Source organism: Protomyctophum bolini, assembly GCF_963924005.1.
Source record: "Protomyctophum bolini genome assembly, chromosome: 9".
In the NCBI taxonomy this organism is placed as follows: domain Eukaryota; kingdom Metazoa; phylum Chordata; class Actinopteri; order Myctophiformes; family Myctophidae; genus Protomyctophum; species Protomyctophum bolini.
The window spans coordinates 7,295,373-7,323,044 of NC_137870.1; the positions used below are offsets into that span (position 1 = coordinate 7,295,373).

General features: G+C 45.3%; 1 protein-coding gene across 1 annotated transcript; it reads right to left on the reverse strand.

Moving 5' to 3' along the window:
- Positions 1-490: 490 nt before the first annotated feature.
- On the reverse strand, positions 491-27,012 carry rtn2a (reticulon 2a). The gene is made up of 12 exons (XM_080772133.1): positions 26,967-27,012; positions 26,002-26,055; positions 22,066-22,665; positions 19,508-19,792; positions 17,905-17,929; positions 14,746-14,894; positions 8,818-9,025; positions 5,718-5,856; positions 3,862-3,931; positions 3,306-3,352; positions 3,142-3,200; positions 491-1,973 (listed from the first exon to the last, which is right to left on the reverse strand). Exons 1-12 carry the CDS (start codon positions 26,995-26,997, stop codon positions 1,892-1,894), a joined length of 1,749 nt encoding a protein of 582 aa, XP_080628259.1. The 5' UTR covers positions 26,998-27,012; the 3' UTR covers positions 491-1,891.
- Positions 27,013-27,672: the final 660 nt, after the last annotated feature.

Genomic DNA, 27,672 nt, shown 5'->3' on the forward strand with positions numbered 1-27,672 from the left:
GATGTGTGACACGATGCAGCCGCGGAGAAAATGTAAAACTGAACAAGAACAAGACGTGGTTTTGATAGCTTGTCGGGAACGCTTTCAGTTCAGAAAGCTCAATGACAAATGTCTCTCTCACACACACACACGCGCACACGCACACGCACACACACACACACACACACACACACACACACACACACACACGCACACACACACGCACACGAGCAGTCGTGAAGATACAGTAAGTGTGCATTCACATACTATGCTTTGGACACATGCATTCTGATTGCAAAATGTGATGCTGCTGCCGCGGAGTGGATAACGGTCGGTGACCCCTCCCAGCTTGTCGTCGATGACCGTTCCTTTTTGCCACAGGGAGGAGGATAATGATGGTGGCGTTGATGATGACGACCTGTTAGGGAACTCCACTCCAGCCCTAAATCACTGCCGCTGATTACAGACCAACAATACTTCCCTGTTGTCTTTTCAGGCGCCCCCCCACCCCCCAACCCCGTGGGCCGTGAAGGACCTGATAACTCACTACCTCATTTGGATCTCAGCTGCCCATCATCTACAGTAAGCCAGTGGTTTTCAACCCTTTTCATATCAAGGCCCATCTTTTTTGTATTGGGTATTTGGAGCCACGGAACGGAACCACCATTTGATGAGATTTAGCCTCTCAGACTCAAAACTAAAGAATGTTTTGTTGTCGTTGGGACAAGATTTTTGTCCACACAATTCCATGCTGTATTGATGTTGGTACCACTAGGAGAGACAACAGGTTGTATTGATGTTGGTACCACTAGGAGAGACAACAGGTTGTATTGATGTTGGTACCGTTAGGAGAGATAACAGGTTGTATTGATGTTGGTACCGCTAGGAGAGATAACAGGTTGTATTGATGTTGGTACCACTAGGAGAGACAACAGGTTGTATTGATGTTGGTACCACTAGGAGAGACAACAGGTTGTATTGATGTTGGTACCACTAGGAGAGATAACAGGTTGTATTGATGTTGGTACCGTTAGGAGAGACAACAGGTTGTATTGATGTTGGTACCACTAGGAGAGACAACAGGTTGTATTGATGTTGGTACCACTAGGAGAGATAACAGGTTGTATTGATGTTGGTACCGTTAGGAGAGATAACAGGCAAAACGTTGAATTGTATAGACTTCTTGTATAAGTAATCCAGATGTTTAACAATAATGTAACTCTTGAGAGAGTAAAATGAAACCAAAATGGTTTCCATTTGGTTTCATTTTACGCTCTCACGAGTTAAATATCTATAAGGGGTCCATTTGGTTAAACCAACTCTCCATCATTTAGCTGGGGACCACCTGGAACCCCCCTCCTCAAGGACCACCGGTTGAAAACCCACGGATCTATAAGCCACTTCTTCGCCAGCGTCGGTAAAACAGTAAAACCATTGTGTTCATAATTTACAAGGATATACAGTATATATATTTATAATATATCACAGCTGTGGTTTTAAAATCGTCCACTTTTGAATGTCTCTCTCTTTCTCGTATGGTGGCAGCACTAGTGCACAACCCTAGTCCGTATTGACAAACACCCACCCACACACACACATGCCGTGGCTTCGTTGCATTAAGACCCTGCTTATCCCCGGTTCGCCTCCTGCTCCATATGCATACACTTAACAGCGTTCAGTACCGTGTTTAAGTCCCGTCGTAAAACCCTGTAAAAGTAATCCCCCCCCCCCCCCCCCCTTCCCCCCACCCCCCTCTGTTCTGTGGAGCTCTGTGAGGTGAGCGCTGCAGGCTGCAGGCTGCTGTGGGTATAATAAGACATCTGAGTGGGACAGCCTGCAACTCCCCGGTATCCTCCTCCTCCTCCGGCTCTCCTCACTCTCCTCTCCGTTTGACGTGCTTTGTCTTTGCTTTCTACTGGGATTTGGGTTTGTCGTCTCCATCAGCGGTGGTCGGGGCAGGGGGGGCGCTGCCACCGTGGGACAGTCTCTGGAGACTGGAGAGAGAGAGAGAGAGAGAGAGACAGAGAGAGAAAGAGAGAGAGAGAGACAGAGAGACTGGTCATTATATCAACATTGACGAACATGCCTGTTACAGGCCAGACGCTCAATTGCGCTATGTTGGAAGAATGTCAATGCCCCTACGATCGGCTTTTGGCTGAGGAATTTAACAACCAGTTTGGCACATGAGAAACTAACTTATGTAATTAGGAAGAAACCTGAGGTATTCTATAAGATATGGGAGAATTTCTTGAACTTCATTAGGCGAGGTGATATTGGTAAATAAAATGGTGCATTTATATAGCGCCTTTATCCAAAGCGCTTTACATTCACACACCGATGGCAGCGGAAACCATGCAAGGCACCAACTAGCACATCGGGAGCAATTAGGGGTTCAGTGTCTTGCTCAAGGACACTTCGACAGTAACTCTGGGGGAGCCCGGGTTCGAACTGGCAACCTTGCGGTTCCCATCCAGGCACTCTACCCCTGAGCCACCGCCGCCCCTAGTTTCTGAAAATATTGAAGAGGCTTTGGATGTATAGTGGTTATCTGAGTAGTCAGCTGGGGGGTGGGGGTAGGGAACTGTGATGGACATTGTGAATCTGTTTAACTGTATGTAATGTGTTTTATTTTCGTTTTATTTTTTGTTTTGTCATTATTTATTTATTTTTGTTTTGTATTTATTATTGTCAATTCATTTCGTTTTAAGATTTTGTTTGTATTTGTGCTGCCAGAGGGATGTGGGGGGGGGGGAAATATATGTCAATTGTTGAAAATACTTCTGTAATATAAAGAAAATGAATAAACATATGTTTAAAAAAAAAAAACATTGACGAACAGAAACAGGTCCTGTAGTGTAGTGTATACGCAACTGTAGCCCCAGTTTGAGTTTCCTGTTCAGTTTCCCCTAACATCGTTTGATTGTTTCAGCAACAATTTGAACTAGAAACTGAATATGAGACCTCACGTGTGTTTCCAATTAAAAAATGCTACAGAGCCAATTAAACAAAAGCTATATGCGAGGAAAATGAACCGAAATGGAGAACTGGTATATATGCCACTTTCTGGAAACCCAGTCAGGACTACAGTTTAGCAAAGTTTCTTCAGTGGGGAAAAGAAAAGTCCTGTTGAACTCTTGTGCCAGGAGATGGCGCCACACTTACGTGTCCAAGACGTTGTCAACTTGAGCACGGATCTTTGCCAAGACACTGTCCACCTGTTCCTGTAATACAAGACAAATAATATGTAAAGATAACAGGAAAACATGTGGCCTGCATGGACACGACGGCATTAGTGGAGGTGACGACGGCGGTTCACAGCAGTTTACCTGGCGTTGTCTGTAGCAAAGAGGCAGAGAGAAGAGAGCGATCATACCTGGGGAGTAAATCAAGAGGGAAGTGTGTTTTATTAGCATTGGATCGGATCATTGGATGAGCTGTGCTGTGCCCCCCCCCCATAAATAAATAAATACATTTGAACTGGGGACACCCCCAGGTCCCTGACAAGCACTTGGAATGTAGGCGTTGGGGCATATTCCATTTTCGGTTCAACGGATATAAATATTGTGCAAATAGCCGATCTACAAGCTTGTATACATTGTACAAAAAAATTGCCTATTTCTTATTATTATTTTACAATTTGGCCAATGTTCGACCAGTTTTTATAGTATAGTTTGTAGGGGTCTTTCTTTCCTTTTGAGGTATTACAAAGGTCTTAAAAGGCACTTTGCTGTCATCTGAGGGCAACCCCGCCCCCCAAATCACGTGGGTCCCGACCCACAGGTTGAGAACCACCCATCTAAAGCTACATGACAAGCATTCAACAAATCAACGGGTTCCATTATATGTTATTTTCACGTCTGCGTGTGAGACTGAGTTTCTCACCGATGATGAGCAGAGTAAGGCCATTGCACAGTTTCCCCAACAATGTCATCAGGTACATCAGAGCCAGGAACTAAGAAGAAGAAGAAGAAATCATTATTCTGATTAGCAGCCCAGAGACTTCAAAGCAGCGGTTAGTCTGGCTCTCTAGTCTGGAACAGTGGTTCCCCAGCGGACCCCCATACCTGACGAAAGGCTCTGTTAATAAAGTGCAAGGGGGGTTGAGATCAGGTGTGCGTGTGCGTCCAGGACTACCTTCTGATTCTGATTCTGATTCAGCACCTGTATTTTTGTTCAGCGCCTGTAGAATCTTTTTGAGATGTGCGTGCTTCCCTTTTGGACTCTGAGCTTGGCTCTCTAGACTTAGAAAAATCACACCTGTGTGAATGAAATGGTGCAACTCCCCTGTCCCCCTGCCCCTCTCTCTCTGTCTGTAATTAGCAGGCAACAGTGCAACACTATCTCTCTCTCTCTGTTTCTGGCACAACAGCACCACTTTCGCCGAATCGCCCCTACTAGTACTCTAAACATAGTCACATAGGGACGGACATTGCTGTTCCTTCCTTGGAGTGGTTGCACCACTCAAAAAGAGTGAATATGCACTCCTGCCCCCCCCCCCCCCCCCCCTCTACCTACCTACCCCACATCACTGTTCTGCGTGGGCTTTCATGTCGCTGGTTTATAGAAAGCAGCAGCAGAGCAACAAAGAGCCAGATACTTGGCACCGGGTTGTGGGAACGGCCTTCTTTGGCGTCTGCACAACAGCTACTAGGTCCCAGAGACCATATAAAGGCCCCGCATCAAAATAAGGCATAATAATATCCAGAGATTCACCGTGATTAGGAACAGACGTTTACGTAGTTATACTCACAAAAATGTGTTTACCGCATGTGTGTGTAACTGTGTATGTGACACTGCAGTATCGCCTTCAGCTATAGAAACAGTGCTCTGAAACAGGACACCCAAAGGGACCTGACCTTCTCCCCCTGCCTCTCCGCAGAGAGCCACTTGTGTATCATGTCAAATACCATCCAGATCAGGAGTGAGACCAGAAGGTTCCTGAAGACTTAAGGGGGATTAAGACTAGAGATGAGGCAGTCGCATCGCACGTTGGGTCATGACTCCCAACGTTCAATTTGTTATGTCACACACACACTGCTGCCTGCTATTAATTACAATACATAAATATACACACACTTCTTTGCCCAGTATTAGCCCATTCTGTACGGGAATCCCTTTTGGTGTTTTAACTATTGAAAAATAGCAGACCTACAAGCTCGTAGCGCGCCACTAGGTCTGCTATTTTTTTTTTATCGTGAAAATGCGGCACAAATCTTTGAACATATATTCTTTCAGAAGACGTTTTTTCGACGTCAGAACCTAAATGGGTTAGTATACAGTAGACTGTATCTACTGTATCTACCCCAGCAATTCCCAACGCAAAAATGTTATTGAAAATATAACATTACTACAATTTGTTTGTATGTACTACCAGCTGTGTAGCGTTATACCAGAGAACATGCAACCCACTCATTTCGGCCAGCTGAGCCTCGTGCGGTGCGTGTGATGTGATATCACATGTCTCGTCCTCTGGGAGTTGCCTCTGGTTACAGAGGCGACTCACATGCACTGCAGAGAAAGACTATACAGCAGTTACAGAACAGCTAGGTTTTGAATACAAACGTTTTCATTATACATTATATTGTTCGACCATTTAGAAAAGTCTCAACTTAATTACAGATCTTCAATAAATGGTAAATGGTGTATTCTGGGGGCGAACATATGAGATCCGAGCTCCAGATAAACTGAAACTTGACTCGAGCATAAAAACCACATACTGTAGTTACTAGTTAAGTTACCTTAAGGGAGTCGAAGACATTCCCAACAAAGATGAGGTTCCTCAGAGTGTCGAGGCCAGACAGGAACGTAACGATGGCTTTCCGCGTGTAGTGCTGAGCCTGCTCTCCGCTCAGACTAGCGTCCAGGTCCAGGTATGCTCTGGGTGGAGGAGAGACACAGTGTTTAGGTCCAGGTATGCTCTGGGTGGAGGAGAGACACAGTGTTTAGGTCCAGGTATGCTCTGGGTGGAGGAGAGAGACAGTGTTTAGGTCCAGGTATGCTCTGGGTGGAGGAGAGACACAGTGTTTAGGTCCAGGTATGCTCTGGGTGGAGGAGAGAGACAGTGTTTAGGTCCAGGTATGCTCTGGGTGGAGGAGAGACACAGTGTTTAGGTCCAGGTATGCTCTGGGTGGAGGAGAGAGACAGTGTTTAGGTCCAGGTATGCTCTGGGTGGAGGAGAGACACAGTGTTTAGGTCCAGGTATGCTCTGGGTGGAGGAGAGACACAGTGTTTAGGTCCAGGTATGCTCTGGGTGGAGGAGAGAGACAGTGTTTAGGTCCAGGTATGCTCTGGGTGGAGGAGAGAGACAGTGTTTAGGTCCAGGTATGCTCTGGGTGGAGGAGAGACACAGTGTTTAGGTCCAGGTATGCTCTGGGTGGAGGAGAGACACAGTGTTTAGGTCCAGGTATGCTCTGGGTGGAGGAGAGACACAGTGTTTAGGTCCAGGTATGCTCTGGGTGGAGGAGAGACACAGTGTTTAGGTCCAGGTATGCTCTGGGTGGAGGAGAGACACAGTGTTTAGGTCCAGGTATGCCCTGGGTGGAGGAGAGAGACAGTGTTTAGGTCCAGGTATGCTCTGGGTGGAGGAGAGACTCAGTGTTCAGGTCCAGGTATGCTCTGGGTGGAGGAGAGACACAGTGTTCAGGTCCAGGTATGCTCTGGGTGGAGGAGAGAGACAGTGTTTAGGTCCAGGTATGCTCTGGGTGGAGGAGAGACACAGTGTTTAGGTCCAGGTATGCTCTTGGTGGAGGAGAGAGACAGTGTTTAGGTCCAGGTATGCTCTGGGTGGAGGAGAGACACAGTGTTTAGGTCCAGGTATGCTCTGGGTGGAGGAGAGAGACAGTGTTTAGGTCCAGGTATGCTCTGGGTGGAGGAGAGACACAGTGTTTAGGTCCAGGTATGCTCTGGGTGGAGGAGAGACACAGTGTTTAGGTCCAGGTATGCTCTGGGTGGAGGAGAGACAGTGTTTAGGTCCAGGTATGCTCTGGGTGGAGGAGAGACACAGTGTTTAGGTCCAGGTATGCTCTGGGTGGAGGAGAGAGACAGTGTTTAGGTCCAGGTATGCTCTGGGTGGAGGAGAGACACAGTGTTTAGGTCCAGGTATGCTCTGGGTGGAGGAGAGAGACAGTGTTTAGGTCCAGGTATGCTCTGGGTGGAGGAGAGACACAGTGTTTAGGTCCAGGTATGCTCTGGGTGGAGGAGAGACACAGTGTTTAGGTCCAGGTATGCTCTGGGTGGAGGAGAGACAGTGTTTAGGTCCAGGTATGCTCTGGGTGGAGGAGAGACAGTGTTTAGGTCCAGGTATGCTCTGGGTGGAGGAGAGACACAGCATTTTCAATTAGCAACAGTTCCTTCTTTGTCTCTCTCATGCCTATCCACTTCTGTGTATATTTTCTCCACAGTTCTCGCATAAATCATTGTTCACTGTTGACAATGGCAAATGGGTTTAGTCATGAAGGGGTCATAGACGTCAGTTGAATAGCTGATCTATACAAGCTTTTATTATTATTATTATGTTTAGCCTATAATGACACGCTAGGGTTAAAGTGTCTTCAATTCATTCCACTTGTTACCACGGCAACGTAAGCCAGCACACAAAACACTTACTGTGTTAATTATGAGTGTTGACGCTATGTCACACACACACGCACGCACGCACACACACTCGTTTGGTATATTCTTTGTCTTTGTTACTTCTGAACAATTATCCTGGATTACAGATGGCTCACATGACACAACCATGGCGCTTATATTACTGTTAAATGGCAGGCCCAAATCGCGTAAAACAAGAAACACTTTTGACTGTAAACCCGTCAACACGGTCATATCTTACAGAAGAAAAGACACAAGACGAGTCTTGAATAAATAAGTCCCAAATGTCCCCCAAAGTGGACCCAGAGGTTTGTATATGTGGCAACATGACGCAGCCTGTTCTAATTAACGAGACTCTGTCATGACTTAAACTTTGATATAAATCTCCCAGCCTGACGGTGTCACGCTGCCAGTAGGCTCGTGTCCAGCTTCAGTCACAACGCGTTCTCTCCCATTTATATGATCGTTATTTATTAAGTGATAATCTGCTCAAGGTGAATTACAGCTTACAGAGACAGAGCAAACAAAGAATGATTAAAAACGCGCCGTAGCACCGTGTCAGTGAGTGGATGCTTCACTGCATGGGTTTGAACTCTGGATGAACGTCACCTTGCACACCATTATTGGTACTTGCTGTACCAATAATATGTATTGTATATGTATTATATTATATTACCGCATTTGTGAATTTAATATGGCTAATATAGGTTTTTAATTATATGTTTGTATAGCTAGTTTTTGTTCATACAATGTTGTGTACAGAACTATTTGGCTGATCTGTTTATTTGTACCATGCCTTGAAATAGCTTGCGATATATACATTTTAAGTTATTACTGCAGTAATAGTGTAATCCTCATCCTTACTGTATTGTCAGGGGGTAAACCTGGATGAGGCTGGACTGCTGCCTCTTCTCAGAAATAATAAACTAGAGGCATGCCCTATTCCATTCCACATTTATACATGTATATTGGTGTTAATCTAATGTGGGCTTGCACCGGCAGACTTCAGCATCTGCAATCGACTACATCCCATACAGTGAAGCGTTTGTAATTGGATCCATAGAGCCTAGAGAGGAGCGATTGGGCCGACATTGACATAGTTCTTGACCAATTTGAAAAGTCGTTGAGAATTTAGATCCATCCATGCAACAGACAGCCAAGACAGACACAGACACAGACACAGACACAGACACAGACACAGACACAGACAGACAGACAGACAGACAGACAGACAGACATCTCTCCTACTTGAAGGGGTGTTCTCCGTCGCCCCAGTTGAGTGCGTGGAGGACCTGGTAGTAGATGCGCACTGAGATGGTGACAGCCACCACAGCCAGGGCCAGCGTGGAGACCACGGTGATGATGCTGAGCTGGAACAGAGACAGCAGACCCACCACCAGGCCCGTCAGCACCATGCCGGAGCGCTCCGTTTCCTTCCAGTAGATCAGGTCCATCACTGGAAGAGACACAGGGGGGGACGGAGCAGGTTAGGGTAAAGGCCTATTCATAGTCTGGATTTTCGCTGGTGGTGAGGTAGTCACCGCTCCGGTGGTGAGGTGACCACCGCTCCGGTGGTGAGGTGACCACCGCTCCGGTGGTGAGGTGACCACCGCTCCGGTGGTGAGGTGGTCACCGCTCCGGTGGTGAGCTGACCACCGCTCCGGTGGTGAGGTGACCACCGCTCCGGTGGTGAGCTGACCACCGCTCCGGTGGTGAGCTGACCACCGCTCCGGTGGTGAGCTGACCACCGGAGCTGAAATAACGTTGAGCGGTGGTGAGTAAAAACAGAGAGAAGGGCTGGGGCGGCTCAGTGACGTCATGTTGTAGTTCGGTGGTCACCTCACCACCGAAAATCCAGACTATGTATATGAGCCTTTAGGTAGACATTTCTGCCAAAATTACATTTTTGCCATGGACTGTCGGACATACACACTGTATACAAAAGGAGTAGATAATTAATTAATTATATACCAGAAACACATGAAGAGCTAGCCCTGAATTACCATAACAGGTCTAACTCTGAGAGTATACAAAATGGAAATGCAATTGGACCCTTACAGGTTCAATTTGTACAGCTGTGGGGGTCCTTGCAAATAAAACATTTGAGAAGCAATAATACTAGTTGTCATGATATTATGACCGTAGCTGCCTGACTCAGTGGCAAAACACTGCATGCATAAGCCTATTGATCCACTGCTGTATCAGAGAGACAGACTGTATGTACAGTACTACATGATATGAGATGCATGCTCTGTTCCTGCTCATTCTGTTCTGATCTTTGTTTCCATAATCTGCTATGGGGACGTCATAGATCCACTGTATTTATTTCTCTGTGGCTGTAATAAACGTGGCCTGTGTTTGTTGACATATGTTCTCCTCGCCTGCGACTCTAGCCTATCCTTACCCATGGAGACTCTGTAGGCCATATAGATGGTCAACCTATATAGATGGTGTTTGTTGTTGTATTGTTTATTTCCACTTTTTGTCCAGTCTGTTTTTATTTCTTTATTGCACAGCTGCTCTCTTTGCCAAATTGTAGTCTTTTGTATTGTTCTTAATGAACTTTTAATCTGTTTAAGTTAATCAATTACCTCTTCCATACAGGAAAGGATTCCAAATAAGCCAGCTGACTTCTTCCTTTCCTTGCATTGTATTTTTGTTCTTTGATATGTATTGTCTATTTTTTTATACTATGTGCTAAATAAATAAATCTAAACCTAAATCACGACACTAGTGAACTCATAATGTGCCATACTGTACATCGTGTCATAGACAGTAAATAACTAAAATAATATCCTGAAGAAAACATGGAGATTGGCATTCAGTAATTGGGTCTTAAATATATAAATAAGAATATTATAATGGTGTGTAAAAACACTACTGTACTCTCACGTGTAATGAGAATACGTTTAACCTCACCACCAAAGGCCAAACGCTCCAAAGGACAGATTCACAAAGTTCCGATTCACAAAATTCCGATGTAGGACAGCGGAGGCTCCCCGTTAGCTGTTCTTACATTGGAATTGGAAATGGAGTCATGTAAACAGCCCAACACTTCTGGGCAGGGTGTCCTCGACGCAAGGTACGCAACGCAAGCACCAATAATATGGTTGCGTAGGCTCGGGATCAGATCTCAACCACGACGGAACGAGACAGATCACGTCACTGACGCGTGTGTGCGTGTGTGTGTGTGTGTGTGTGTGTGTGTGTGCAGTGTACTTGTATTAATGAGCATTTGCGCCTGTCGTAGACATGCGCAGAGCAAGTTCAGTCAGGGAACCTCAGTCAGCGCGCTGGCCGTTAATTGGGCCACCGCAGCATCATCCACATGATTCACTCAGCCAATCACAGATCACCCCATCTCTCATACCGGCTACTTGAACCAGAGGTTTGCATTCCTCTGCCTTCTTGCTTTCCCACTGCTGCTGTATCAGCGTGCTGCTGTCATACAACCTGCGCTCAATTCTGCTTGCTGCTGCTTATTGTATACTGTGCGCTGCATATACAAAGTGCTCACCCACCTCCACCCCAGCTACCACCTGTCGTTTTGGATCTACTGTTTTAGGTACGGGGGGATTCAGAGTCCCTATGGTCGGGACTGATGCGCTTGACCCGAGTACCTAAAAAGCAGATCCAATACATCACCAAACCATAATAAATATATTGCATTGATTATCTTATATTCAATAAATATATATATTACATTCTTCTTGAGTTGTCTGACTGAACTATATTTGTAAGTGACAAATGTCCTAAAAAGTAAATAGTAGAACTTGAGATATAGTCAGTGTGAGGACCATTTCCCTGTTCTTCACAAGATAAATTGTTTTTTTTATGTTTAAAACACAAAGAGTTGTGTTACAATTATGAAAAGATTCAGGTTAGGGTTAGGTTTAGACATTTTAAAGTTGGGGTTGGAATTATAGGTGTCGTGAACCGAACGTATCTCTTTCGCGGCAATGTTTTGTGAGCTTGCAGATCGGCTGTTTTCGGCATCAGTTTAAAGTGTGAAATGCCAAACATTTGAACAAAATACCATTCTTAAACATGTCCTCCCATTAAGCATAGAGGGTATGTGCATCCATACATGAATGGCAGATCGAGTGGCAAAGTCAGTGTAACGTCATTTAATATCGTTTAATGCAATCAGATAGGACTTTTAAGTTTAGATGTATGAGTTGTAAAGGCCAGAAAGTAGTTTTTTGTAACTTAGTAAGTGTTCCCGCATAACTTCCTGGTATGATGATGATGTCACGCGCATACCCTCTATAATAAACACACATGTGCGTGCGTGGGTGTGTTGCAACGGTACTGAAGATGTCAAAGTGAAAGTAAACAACAAGGCCATTAATAGCGAAGGTTATCGTAGGTCAATGACACGCAGGTTATGACGAAGAGGGATTTCAGGGATACAGACTGACGCAGGCCGCTGGCCGCGGAGGGCGTTCAACTAAATATAACCCCCTGAAAGAAGAGGTTAGAGGAGGAGGGACTCATTTAAATGTTGTCTTCTGTAGCACCTGCTGCCAGACGTCATAGTCCTCCTCCCTCTGCAACCTCCTCCTCCTCATCGCCACCCCGGCTGCGGCGGCTGCCTTCATTTTCTGTCACCCAATAAAAGGTCTATTCATGCTCCAGTTTTAGGTGATAAGGTGACCGCCGAAAACCACAACATGACGTCACGCCGCGGTGGTCGCCCACCCACCCACCCATGGCCAATTCACAGTCCAGTTTTGGGTGAAGAGGTGACCACGGCACCTAAACGATGCTTAGTAAAAACAGAGAGATGTGTAATAATGTTACAATAATAATAACTTTGAAACTGGCTTCGCATTGAAAATCGTTTGAAACCAGGAAAAGATGGATATTCTCATATTATCACAACTAGCCCTTACCCACAATATAAAACTGACATGTTGCCCAGCCCTAACTGTCATTATATACTTTAACGTAAATGACAAGATGGCTTTCGTTGAGATAACAATAGCCTCCCCTCGTACAAACACCCACCCACCCAGCCAGCCAGCCAGCCTTATGCCTAATGATAATGTCATGTAATTATGGCACATGATGAGCTCAGCTGTAAGTGCCTCCAATAATGGTGGGCTGGGCAGGCATTAAGTGTCTGTCTGTCTGTCTGTCTGTCTGTGGTCATTGTTATTCAGCATGTGTCTGTAAGGGGGAGGGGGTCCTATTTACAGTATAAACATTCTATTCATAGTTACCCTGTGTCACGTCACGTCACGTCCCTGGCACCACACACACCTGTCCATTGTCACGATAGGACAGGTCAGTGCACACTAGGGCTTTCACTTCCAGTGAGTTTTACTAGTTGACTAGTTTCGACTATAGTTGTTTAACTAGGCCTACCTATTATGTAAAAAAAATAATAATAATAATGTATTAATTATTAATGATTTATAATAATAGTCGTACATAAAAAAAAGGGGGGGGGGGGTCGACTAGTTGCTTAAAGCCGTAGTGCACAGTGCACACACACCTCTCCATTGTCACGATAGGATGCAGTGCACACACACCTGTCCACTGTCATGGGGCGGCGTTGGCTCAGGGGTAGAGTGGCTGGATGGTAACCGTAAGGTTGCCAGTTCGAACCCTGTGGGCTCCACCCAGAGTTAGTGTCGAAGTGTCAATGAGCAAGACACTGAACCCATAATTGCTCCCGATGTGCTGGTTGGTGCCCTGCATGGTTTCCTCTGTCATCGGTGTGTGAATGTATGTGTGAATATAATGCACAATCTCTGTAAAGCGCCTTGGATAAAGGCGCTATATAAATGCACCATTTACCGTTTATGATAGGATGCAGTGCACACCTGTCCAAATTGTCACAATAGGATGCAGTGCACACACACACACACACACACACACACAGTATCCTGCATGCTGATTGAAATGGGATTGTGTTGCTGTCAATTCAAAACACTGGGCAGTTACAGTTACATTTGGATGTACGGAGGTAGACATTGGTACACAATAAAATACAATGGGTAACTTTCTTTCTTTCTTTCTTAAACACAGTTCAACAGTTTTAATTCAGCTCGGGGCATACAGTGTGTACGATAATAAGAGCGCCCCTCACTTCACACGGGTGTGATTTAACATTAACATGTGTTGTGTACTGTAGAGATATCCTCCCCCTCCATTTATGCTACATTGGCACTGCAGGACTTTCTGAAAGGCTCAAGCTAATTATCATCTTGAAGGCAGAACGGGGACTGCCCTTGATAAAGTCTGACCTCCCGTTATAGTCTGACCTGTGCTGCGCGTTACAAATCACCCTTAGCTTCCTGTGAGGTTACATGACCTGTAATATTGTTATCCTCCATTACACTGAAAGATCCTGAGAGTTCATTGACACGTTGCCTCAGTCAGTTCAGAACAGACACCCTACTGCATGAAGTCCTCCATCAAAACACCGCTCAGCCAATTTAGATGCAACGAGGTGCTAACATAAATAGTAGGAGGATCGACACCCTTCAGAACTTCTCTACGTGTCCTTTCTGCAACCCATAGAGGAGGTGTTAAAATGAGAGAAACCAGCTGCTCAACTCATTACACTACAGGCTACTACGGCGGTCTCACAACAGCATATCAAAAAACACACACCAAGTTAAGACACACATAGTCTACTGAATTGAAAACAAAAACACACACAGTCACACACCTCTAGCTGGTTGAAGATATACTAGCATGCTACAGTATTCCCCAAGGACTTTACAAATGAGAGAAGATCCCCAACACTTCTGCAAACAGTCCCTTACACCTATACTGTATTTTGTTGACAGGCGTCCCCCAGGGGTCCAAACTAGTATACTTTCCTTCCCTCTGCACACCGAGTCTCTTTTGTCCAAAGTAACAGGCTCAAAACGCTTAGTAGATCTTCCATTTTAGTCCGAATGTTTGCCCCCAGGAATAGGGATGGAAGGGTTATAACTGCCAGACTATAAGACCACAACAAGGCACAAAGCAAAAAAACAGTATAATCCAGGACCACAGAAGTGCGGCTACACCCCTGGTTGCTATAGCCTCTAGTCTATAGCAACTATAGCCAGCGAGTGTATGCCGAATACAAGCGCCACCACCATCACCATGGTTGACAGACACCACTGTCTCAATTAAATGATCCCCTTAATTTCTCTTTAAGCCTTAGGGTCTCACCTTTGCTGGCCATCTTGGTGGTCTTAGTGCTCCAGTGTTTATACCCGCACACACCGTCACTCTCTCTCTCTCTCTCTCTCTGTCTCTGCCTGTGCTTCTGCCCCGTCGAGCTGCCCCTGTTGGTCTGGGCTTTTTTTGGCTCTCCCTTGCTTTGTCAGCAGTCCACAAGAACTGACAGCTGAAAATAATACAGTCCGCACCCCCCCCCCCCCCCCTACCAGCCCCCACCCCCCCCCCCCTGACTCCCTTTCAACACTAACAAAAGCTAAACATATAAATAAATACTAACTATTCAAGCTTAAGAAATTAATACCTCACTGACAGTGACGACAATAGCATTCACGTCAAAAATAGATTAGAATTGACCACATCGGAATGCTTTAAAGCTAAACTCTGAAATAATATGCACTCGTGGCATTCCTTTTATCTTGGATTAGGTTTGCGCTATCAATTAGAAGGTTTCTCCTGAAGCCAGAAAGCGAGCATTCAAGGACGTCTGTGATGACATCAAGCAATACTCTGCTTCCAAACAGAAACCTGTAACGGACTTCATTGTGGACGGTCCATTGTACCCAATTCATCAGTAATACATATACCAGTAAGACACCCTGAGGCATCCGCCTGGGTGACGGCTGACTGCTGGGCGAGCGCTGGCGCTTTGGCATGGGGAGGGGGGGGGGGGGGGGGGTCAGATCAACATACAGTACGGAATGAATTCTGTACTGGCCATATTTTTCTATTTTTAAAAACGAGACAATTATTGGTATAAAACTCAGTAGCATCAAAGGGTCTATTTACAGAGAGAGGAGGGGTGTGGGCGAGGGGTGCAGAGGATGCTACTGCAGTACCAAGGAGTTCAACTATATGCTCAATTGCTAATTGTATTACTATATATCCCATTCTGAACGGGAACCCATTTTGGTGTTAGCATCATGTTATGCTTTAGCTATTGAAAAATAGCAGATCTACAAGCTCATAGCGCGCCACCGAGTGGCGCGCTACGAGCTTGTAGGTCTGCTATTTTTGAAAAATCGAAGAACGACTGACATTTTTAGAATCTGATCTCAGGTCAGAATGGGTTAATCCGACCAGTGTGTGTCCAGTGGAAACCTCGTATGAATCTGATCTCAGGTCAGAATGGGATATACATTGACACTAATCAGCCCGCGGACGCCCATTTGAAAAGATATGCCAGGGACCCTCATAAGAGAAGATTGTTTTACGGCTCTAGCAGTGATTCTCAACCCGTTTAATTTCAAGGACCCTCAGTTTGACATGCATTTATAGTCTACAGACATTTAATGGCATTTCTATCTCTGGGACCCTCAATTTATATCGATGTTGATTTAACTCTATAGTTACAGAACCATAAGCACTGTATTGTATTGTTTTCTTTGACCTGTGAAGCACTTTGGTACGATGAGAGTCGTTTTTAAATGTGCTATACAAATAAAATTTATTTGATTTGATTTGATAAGGGTCCCTTTGGTTACAAACTATCATTTAGCTGGGGACCCCCTGGAACTCCCTCAAGGACCCCTGGGGGTCCCCGGACCCCACTTTGGGAACCACTGTACTATGTAACTGTATAGCAGACTGCCTGCCTGCTTGTCTGCCTCCTCCAGCATAACAGTCAGTGTTGGAGTGATAATACATGACAATTTCAGAGGATTAAAAGGTTAAATTAACTGTCACGGTCCTTAACTTCTACTCTCACACTTCCTACTTTGTGATCTCCTCCTCCACCCGCTGCTTGTTGAAGACATGCTCTCCGTCCCGTCACCATATGGTGTCGTTCAGATTCGGTTGAGTCGGCTCCTCAATTATTACCTTTTTCTGTATTATATTTAAAAAAATTGTCCTATTAATGCTAGAGATGTCTGTCTGTAGTTCCGACAGTCTGCCAAAATGAATCCATTTTGGCAAAACAAATGAGCATTTGCGCCTGTCGTAGACATGTGCAGAGAAAGTTCAGTCAGGGAACCTCAGTCAGCGCGCCGGCCGTTAATTGGGCCACCGCAGCATCAGGCTCTCATCCACATGATTCACCCAGCCAATCACACGCTCACCCAATCTCATACCGGTACTTTAACCGAAGGTTAAAGTAGCCTGCTTGCTTGCTGCTGCTTTATTGTATACTATGCGCTGCTGTATACAAAGTGCTCACCCACCTCCACCCCAGCTACCACCTGTCGTTTTGGATCTACTGTTTTAGGTACGGGGGGATTCAGAGTCCCTATGTTCGGGACTGATGCGCTTGACCTGAGTACCTAAAAAGCAGATCCAATACATCGCCAAACCATAATAAATATATTGCATTGATTATCTTATATTCAATAAATATATATATTACATCCTCCTTGAGTTGTCTGACTGAACCTTTTAAACTGTTTTTTTTTTTCAGACAGGATGACTGCACCAAATGTAACATGGAGGCGCGGTGTTCCCGATCATGTTGAGCCCGTCTGCTGCAGAAAGATGATTTCGAGGTATGTTGTTGTTAAGACTATATCTATATCTATCTATATCTACTGCTTTTCATCAGAATGATCTACAATAGATGAAAGTTCAGTTGTCGTTTTTTTGTATTTTGGAAAATACAATACATGAATATTGAAGGGGGAAAAAAGGTACGCAAAAGTGAACTAGTAACGTAAATAGTTACTTTTAGGATCGCCGTTACTTTTTGAGAACAGTAACAAGTAAATAAAGTGACTTGTCGCGCTCAGAGGGAGCGCTCCCATAGTGAATCGCTGAAGCGAATATCCCGCTATATAACCAAGTTACTATCCTATATTTTAGATAGATACTTTATTTGTCCTTTCGGAATTTTGTTTTGTGCCAAGCAGTCATCAGGATACAGAACATATACAAACAAACAGATCACACAGTACATTGACAATAAAGAAACAATGCCAACAGAAGGCCACCAGTCATAGTTCCAAGAGGCATCACATCACACTGTATGCACGGAACTGAGACGGGGCCTGCTTGTTCATAAGTCCTATACTTAATACTTATGGGAACAAACGATCTCGAAGCCCTAGCCTGCAGAGAAGGTACCATGTACCGTCCGTCTCTCTGGTGGTAAAATATGGTATAAAAGATGGTAACGTGCCCAACATGGATTAACTGTATTCACTTGAGTGTACTAGTTACTCAATCCACCCCGACTCCCTGCAGGCTGTCACCAAGCACACACACCACACATAAATCACCACAAACTGAGGCTGGAATGTGCATCCAACCCTGGGCCACTAAAATAAGAACAGTGAGTGACATTCCACTTCAAGTGTTGGCACCATATTGGAAGACAGGATTGATTTCAACTCTCCGGGTCATGTTTCTCGCCCTCCCCCCCTCTCTCTCTCTCTCTCTCTGAGTGCTTGGACAATGCACATTGTGCAAACACACAGACAGACACCTGGCCTTGCATCCTCTCTCTATGGCAAAACGAAGACATACTTTTTAAGTCTAAATCCTATAGTTACCAGCCAGGCCAGGGATATATTCTTCCTACGATTAGTCCACCATCACTCAAACTCATACAATCCCATGGGCATGTTACCATGGAGACATAATGGAATACTCTGGACCTATTCTGGGGTCCATGCAGCCAGCGCCGTGTGTGGCCAGGGGTCATTTACGGTATGTGAAGGCGAAACCAGATATTTCTTTTAGCCCGAGTATTGATTAAGGTTGATTGATTTACACTCGGCTTCGTGGTCCATGACCACTAGGACACAGGACGGATTTGCAGAAAATAGCAGATCTGCAACAAGCTTGCTATTTTTGTAGATTGGCTATTTTCAGGTGAAGAGATTTGGTGTAGAGGGAACAAAAATAGTGCACCAAATACAGTGACAACAATAGGTCTGTTTTAATTAGCATAGAGTCAGTCTAGTCTAAGCAAGATCATGTACTGTATGAAGAGAGAAGAAAACAAATGCAGTACATGTTCAGCTTGAGAAGGGGTGTCGTAGCAGGTGAGAATGAAATAAAACATATGGGATATAAAGACGCCTCCCACATTGCCCCAAAAATGTTTTTCTTTTAAATAATTTTCTTTTGCGGCTTACGCCTTTTATTGGTTATTTTGAAGGGACAGACAGTAGGTTGACAGGAAACGGGAGAGAGATGGGGGGGAAGACATGCAGTAAAGGCCGTGTCGGGCTCGGGAGTCGAACCCGCGGCACACTGCGACTGGACTACCAGTCGGGTGCCCAGATGGTTACGCCACCGCCTGGCTGGGCCAATTGCCCCAAAATTTACTATAATTATTCACTATAATTATTTACTATAATTATTCACACATCTTGCTCTCACGTCATATTTGTGGGTTGGGAGGAAGTGGCACTTTAACTACTGTAAGACTTAACCCATTCTGACCGGGCACCCATTTTGGTGTTAGCATCATGTTATGCTTTAGCTATTGAAAAATAGCAGATCTACAAGCTCATATCGCGCCACCGAGTGGCGCGATACGAGCTTGTAGGTCTGCTATTTTTGAAAAATCGAAGAACGACTGACATTTTTAGAATCTGATCTCAGGTCAGAATGGGTTCATCAGACCAGTGTGTGTCCAGTGGAAACCTCGTATGAATCTGATCTCAGGTCAGAATGGGTTAAATGCTAAATGGCCGCCGGTGTGAATATGGTGAATTGGCATCTTGCGGACCTATATTTGGGAACCCCGGGCCCCAAATAAAGGCTTCCATGACACGAGTAGTTGTGCAATAATGACATGAAGTGCAGCCCGTACCTGCTATGCGGACACATGCGAGCAGATCCTCCGGTAGATCCAGGCCTGAGAACCAATGGCCGCTGACCGGCTGCTCTTCCTGAGTGCTTTGACCAGCGGCGACACAGCGGGCAGCGGACGCCGTCTCTCCGTTGACTCCGCCTCTTGGTCGCGCGGATGCGAGCGGCGTGACCGAGCTGGTTTCCATGGCAAGTGGAGACTCCGGCTCGTTGGGCGGCGTGGCTGCGACTGCGACTGCGACTGCCGGGCAACTGCTGCTACTGACTCCATCTGGCTGGCTGAATACTAAAGGACACAGAGAGCAGGGGTGGAATTACTTATTTAGACCTGGGGACGTTCTACAAATGTGACCAGATTTGACTGAGAGCCTGCTACTGTATCGCGCAAACTCCAGCTTTTCACCAGAGGAGAAAAGCTCGTAGATCAGCTATTTTTGAAAAATCGTGAAAATGTGTCGCAAATGTGGAATATATATTCTTTCAGCGCGAACGTTTTCAACTCAAATCTTTGCTCCTGGGGGGGGGGGGGGGTCCCTGGAACAACATATTTTCATATGGAGGTCCGTGGCCAAATACAGATAATTCTGGGGGTCTTTGACATGAAAATGTTTGAGCACCTCCACTGACACAGAAACATGGGGTTTTTCAGAAAACTGTTTAGAAGACATTTGTAGAATCGTCCTCAGGTCTAAATGGGTTTTAAAAATCCTGTATGGCCGTATTCCAAAATTTTACTTGAGTAAAAGTACAAAAGTATGGGCCTCAAAATATACTGACCGCACCAAACATAAAAGGCCCATTTCACAAAGGTAATTTGTTGGATTGGTAATCAGTAATGCATTAATGGGTTCATCAATGTTACAGCCGGTTGAGGTGGGGCAGATTTTTAATTACTCTTTGATTACTTTTGTGTTTACCGTTTTGGGAGAATTCCACGGCCACATATCTGTGCCCGTGGAGCACAGTTCAGATACTCAAGTAAAATAAAAGTACTTTCAAATTGTGCCCAAGTACAATACTTCAGTAAATGTACTTGGTTTATAGGTCAGTGTAAACCTGACAGATCTGCATGATCAGCAGTGTAGCAAAGCGACGGATGACCTCATCCTTACAGATGATCTAACCCCGATAGTCAGTGTGAGAGAGTCCGTCACACACGCACGCACACACACACACACACACACACACACACACACACACACACACACACACACACACACACACACACACACACACACACACATCACAGTCAGTATCTTTTACTATCTTCTCAACCAGTGTGTCTCGTATCTCCTTATGTTTTTATGTGAAGGACCACCAACCATGTATTTGGCTGTAGACGCCCGTTCGGAAAGATGTTATGCCAAACCATAACGCACCATAAGATCAACATTTTGTCAACATTATTTTAAAATAGCAGAGTAGTAGCCGAAAATCCCCCTGGAACCCCCTCAAGGACCCCTGGGGATCCCCGGACCCCAGTTGGAGCCATAATTCAGCCATGTGCCCCAGTCAAGGTCACGGTTAATCTGTCAAAGCACATTAGCCAGCCCGGCCCGGCCCGCCCCGGCCTGGCCCACGGTGACACTCTGCACCCAGTCATATCAAGGACCGGAAAGCATGGTGACACACATGTATACAACCAGAATGAACCCCCTCCCAATCCTGCATGAACAGTAGCCTGGCCCGGCCAGCAGAGGGGCGTGTAGCGCATCTAGCAAGCGTTGGATAATATTGGTTCGCCAATCTGAGTGCCCGCTATAAGGGCTGCAACTAACGATTAATTTTATAATCGATTCATCTGCCGATTATTTAAACGATTAATCGGATTATGACACTTATTTAGCTATCACCTTAAAAATATATTTTAGGTTATTTTAGTCGTTCTAAATAACAAAAAATATAATTCATTCAAAATTTCATTTGATTAGCTGCTGATTAGGCTGCTATTCAAATAAAAGACAAACTGAATTTAAATGAATTAAAGCAACTCATGGTGTCTTTAGGCTTACTCATACATTCAATTAAAGAATAGCTACACATGTGTCAGTCTAAAAGGAACAGTACTCTTCTGAAATAAAAATAAATATTCAAGCCATATGTTTTGTTCTTGATACTAATGGTCAAGTGTCATATTTTGCTTTGCAGTCGCTACTGTGCAACTATCGTCAGATTGTAAAGGAAGAGAGATGGATCACTCCTCTTTAGTTTAGTTACACTTAACACTGGAAAAACTATGGTTAAGTGCATGGAAATCACCTATGATAAATTGCAAAAAAAAACTAGTGATTAGTTGCCGATTATCCCTGGTAGAAAACAGCGAAGAAAACTGACGTCACCATATTTAGAGTCACCATATTCTGCACTGTAGTTCACTCCCTCCCACTCCTAGACCAGGAAATGTGTGTCGTTCCAACCAGGCTTTCATTTTTGAGCCGAATGCGAACGAAAATAAAAGCCTGGGTACCGAGGCTACACGAACAGCAATCCAGACCGTTCAGACCCCTGGATAATAATCACCCATTTCATCCCCGTGACGTTCGTTGACGTTTCTCTCACCCTGGAGGCTCTGTGAGGGGGGTCCGTGTTGCTGGGGGGCCAACGCCGCGGCGGACAGACGGGGGGTTTGGGGAGGCGACGGCGGCCGAGAGCCGTCCGTCTCCCTCTCCTCTCTTTGGACGTCTTCGTCGGCCCGGCGGGGTTCCAGTTCGGGGCGCAGGGGAAGGGGAGGAGCTTGGACGGGAGGAGGAGGAGTCCCGGGCCGTGCCGCCGTCCTCTCCTCCGAGCGCTCCTGCTCCATCCTCCTCGCCGCCTCCTCCTGCTCGTCGCGGCTGAGGAAGGCGTGGGGGTTCCACTCCACGTCGGGCAGGTCCAGCAGCGTCTCCAGGGTGTCTGCGCGGACCAGGCCCGGGGTGGCGGCGCGGCTCGCTCGGCCGCTGCCCCGGCGCCGGTCGCGGAGATGCCGCGAGGTCCCCACCGCCTCGGCCTCTGCGATGGCGATGTAGGAGAAGGTCAGCTCCAGGGAGTTCTGGCGGGGCGTGAACCAGGAGGACGGGGACGACGCCAGGCCTTCATCGTCCTCGTCTTGCTCTTCGTCTCCGTCGTCGGACCACTCTCTGGCCGTCTGCAGCTCGTACAGCTCAGACTCGTCGTTTCCACCTGGACCAATGAGAAATGGACCAATGAGAAATGGACCAATGGAGTTTCCAATTAATTCAACCATTTTTGTCAGCCTTCTGATTGGTCCCTGACTGACTAGCCAGCAGGCTCTTTCTGCCTTGTTTCCGGCCTGGTTCCGCCTTGTTTATGTTGAATTTGCTAAAACGTCATTTTTGGGAAAAACTAAAAACAAACATGATATTGTGATACTGTGATGTTCCTTTTTACTGACATCAAGTTTAAAATAAGAATTTAATTTAATAAGAATATCAATGCGAAGCAACTGAAAAACAGGTTATTTCATTGATAGTGAATGGAGAGAAAAGGATTTTTGTCACAACCACAAAACGGCAACTAATTAATCTGTGAAGAGGGGCACGGCCAGGGGCGGGACATGGTAAAGGGTGAATTGTCGTCACGACAATTGGAAGCGTATTTTTTGCGTAAATTAGTGCCCTACTTGTTCATACCGCAGCGTCACAGAATCTACACTGCACTACACTGATCTACAAGCTCGGAACGCGGTGGCAAGCGACGCGTTTAGATCTTGTACATCTGTTGCTTTTACTGTTGCTGTTTTTTATCCTGAAAAGTAACAGTTTGGACATATGAGGTTTTTTCCACCTGACAGAGACAATACTCACTGTAGAGACAGAGAGAGAAAGTTAAGATACACAAGCTAATGCACCAAGCAGATGAACCACTTATCCTGGTTTGGAATTGGGGCGGAATACTGAACAAATAAACACATTTTTAAGTTACATTACACTTTTTTTTCTCTTTTACTGTACAATAAATACTTTGTTGACCAGAGTCTCCAGGGCTCTATGCTATCTTTGCAGAAAATAACCAGCTCAGAAGTCACAGCACGTCGTGAAAGTTCGTGAGGCTTGTAGATCGGCTGTTTTTGCCAAAATGTTCACCCCAGAATAGGGACACTAACGAACTAAAGACACTTTATGTAGTCCCGGACGGACGCAAAAACACACAAAAATATGGCAAGGTTTCTGCCCGACGGTGATGATATACTGTATACAGAATACTATACAGAATCAACTACACGTTCCAGACGTAGAAAAGTATTACAACGTGTGTGTTCTAGGTCTAAATTGGTTAACTGCTTTAACCCATTCTGACCTGAGATCAGATTCATACGAGGTTTCCCACTGGACACACACTGGTCTGATTAACCCATTCTGACCCGAGATCAGATTAAAAAAATGTCAGTCGTTCTTCTCGATCTTTCAAAAATAACAGGCCTACAAGCTCGTAGCGCGCCACTCGGTGGCGCGCTATGAGCTTGTAGATCTGCTATTTTTCAATAGCTAAAGCATAACATGATGCCGACACCAAAACGGGTTCCCGATCAGAATGGGTTAAGCAGTGTTGATTTTGACAGCACATTTAGATTTTACTTTTGAATAGTTTTCATCTGGTTGTAGTCACCTCTGGAATGTTTTAGTGTTATTAGTCTAATTTTAGTCCACTAAATATCATAAGATTTTTGTCAACTAAAATATATTTTGTGAGCTTGTGGCTATATTTTCAGCATGCAACCAAGTGTAAAATGACTTGTGTCTTCTACTTCTACTGGATCTCTATTTGTTGACGAAATTGTCAACATATTTAGTCTATAGTTTTATTCATCATGGCTTAGTTTTCATTTTCGTTTCCATGTAGTTTTCGTCAGTGAAAAAACATTTCTTGTCACAGTATTAGTGGACATAATCAACACTGGCTTCGAGTATATAGTCTTACCATCAGTGCACGGAGGTGTGGAGTCTGGCGTGGAAGCTACTGAGTATAGTACAGAGCCACGAGATAGAAAACCCATTGGACTAAAACAAATTATAAAACAGCAAAGGGAAAACTATCTGACACATTGGAAAGAAGCAACACAAAAGCAGAGTAAACTAGAATGCTATCTGGCCCTAAACAGAGAATACACAGTGGCAGAATACCTGAGCACCGTGACCGACCCAAAACAAAGAAAAATCTTAACTAGGTACAGACTCAGTGAGCACAGTCTCGCGATCGAGAAAGGCCGTCATAGGCAGACCTGTATCCCGAGAGAAGACAGACTATGCACCCACTGCACACTAAACGAAGTGGAAACCGAGCTACACTTCCTAACCATCTGTCCATTGTACCAAGACATCAGAGACACATACTTCCCACAGATTACAACCACACACGGAGATTTTGAAAACATGACCAATGACAAAAAACTCCCATATCTGCTGGGCGAAGTACAACAATGTGCAAACACAGCAGCAAGATTTGTGAGTTGCTGTGATAGGAGAAGGATATCAAATGGAACACAACCACCCTAAAGACTAATAATTGTGTATATTCCTGCACTATACCTGCATCGAGTTATCTTGGTACACAGAAGTTGATCTATTGAAGATTCTGACCTTCAAAGTACATAATTTTTGTTTTGATTGTATTGCTGTATTGTTGTTTTGTTCTTTCTGCTTTGGCAATGTAAACGTATGTTTTCTCATGCCAATAAAGCCCTTTGAATTGAATTTAATTGAGTATAGTCTAGTGAGTATAGTGAGTAGGCCTATAGTGAGTAAATTCTTACCATCAGTGCACGGAGGTGTGGAGTCTGGCGTGGAAGCTACTGAGTATAGTCTAGTGAGTATAGTGAGTAGGCCTATAGTGAGTAAATTCTTACCATCAGTGCACGGAGGTGTGGAGTCTGGCGTGGAAGCTACTGAGTATAGTCTAGTGAGTATAGTGAGTAGGCCTATAGTGAGTAAATTCTTACCATCAGTGCACGGAGGTGTGGAGTCTGGCGTGGAAGCTACTGAGTATAGTCTAGTGAATATAGTGAGTAGGCCTATAGTGAGTAAAGTCTTACCATCAGTGCACAGAGGTGTGGAGTCTGGCGTGGAAGCTACCGAGTATAGTCTAGTGAGTATAGTGAGTAGGCCTATAGTGAGTAAAGTCTTACCATCAGTGCACGGAGGTGTGGAGTCTGGCGTGGAAGCTACTGAGTATAGTCTAGTGAGTATAGTGAGTAGGCCTATAGTGAGTACATTCTTACCATCAGTGCACGGAGGTGTGGAGTCTGGCGTGGAAGCTACTGAGTATAGTCTAGTGAGTATAGTGAGTAGGCCTATAGTGAGTACATTCTTACCATCAGTGCACGGAGGTGTGGAGTCTGGCGTGGAAGCTACTGAGTATAGTCTAGTGAATATAGTGAGTATAGGCCTATAGTGAGTAAAGTCTTACCATCAGTGCACGGAGGTGTGGAGTCTGGCGTGGAAGCTACTGAGTATAGTCTAGTGAGTATAGTGAGTAGGCCTATAGTGAGTAAAGTCTTACCATCAGTGCACGGAGGTGTGGAGTCTGGCGTGGAAGCTACTGAGCCGTACTCCTCTGGAAGACAAACAAAAAGCTCGACTTCAACATGAGCTCAGTAAAATGCAGTCAAAGACTATATTAGCAGGGATTGAATAACAAAAGGACACCTATAAGACAAAAACAAATGCTGGTATACTCCTCGTCTAATTAATAATGTCATATTATAGTGACTCTGAAAGAACAGGCATGCAAAGAAAGAAGAGGAACAGGAAAACCCGCCTGACCCTCAGCTGGGAACAGATTGGTAGAATATTATTCTCTGTGGAGGACAGCGGCTGTTCTTTGGTTTCATACATTAACGGGTAAAGGTTGATCAATACATGGACCTACTACAGTCAGATAGTCATAACATAAATTATTAAAATCTTATTTAACTGCATTATGAAAACGGCCCACTGTGCGCTGCCATATAGGACTGAAGGGCCTTCACTACATTAGCTAGCAGCCAGCATCATCACAGTGACCACAGACGGACACAGACAAACTAAAACTAGTGTCTGATTTGATATTTGATCACGTCATCGAGGATCTATAGGACTGCAGCAACATAGCCTTCTAAACTTCAACCTAGAGGCAACAATACACAGATATACACACTGTACACAGGACACACACACACACACACACACACACACACATACATCTGCAGCTCAATGGAAACAACAACGGCAGTGCCACTACAGTGCACCGCATGAAGCCCTTTCCACCACCATGTGTTTCAGAGAACAGCAGAGGGAAGGAGAGAGCCGACTGTAGCTCACATTATGAAGCATAACAGCTAGCAAGAACATGATGCTCAGCAGAAACACAGAGTATACAGGAGGATGCTGCGGACGGATCTAAAAATACACAACTGGCTCAGGTATAAGCAGAGAGACAGACAGACAGACAGACAGACAGACAGACAGACAGAAGGACAGACTCACGGCAATGAGAGAATCCTAAAACCTGGCCCATGCTCCATCAAGGCATCTGGAAGCCCCCACTTTCCCTTGCCGGCTCCCCCTCTCTCTCTCCCCCTCTCCTCCAGACGGATGGTGGATTTCTCCCTCTACGTCCCCCTTGTCACTCTCTCTCTCTCTACCTCCCCCTGTCTCTCTCTCTCTCTTTCTCTCTCTCTCTCTCTCCTCAGGACGGATGGTGGATTTCTCTCTCTACCTCCCCGTCTCTCTCTCTCTCTCTCTCTCTCTGGAGTCTCCTTCCTCTCTCATTTACTACGTGCCCACCCCACCCCTCCTCCTCCTCCTCTCTGTTGCTCGGCAGCCCCTCCCATCCCCTCCCCTGCTCTCCTCTTCCTCCTGTCTCTCTCTCTCTCTATCTCTCTCTCTCTCACTCTCTCTAGGATAACATCATCACAACTGCAGGGAAATGGCAACAGGGGCAAAGGAGTGAGTGAGTGAGTGAGTGAGTGAGTGAGTGAGTGAGTGAGTGAGTGAGTGAGTGCATGCGTGGCGTATGCGTGTGCGTTCACGTGTGTGTTGTCCTCCATTCATTAGTCATCATGTTGTGGATCCTTCAAGTGTCCACCTCTCTCTTCATCATATATGCTGTATAAGATGCTGATGTGACAACATATAATTTATGAGGAAGAGTATACTGTATTATACAGTATGTTGACCTCGTTATTACTGG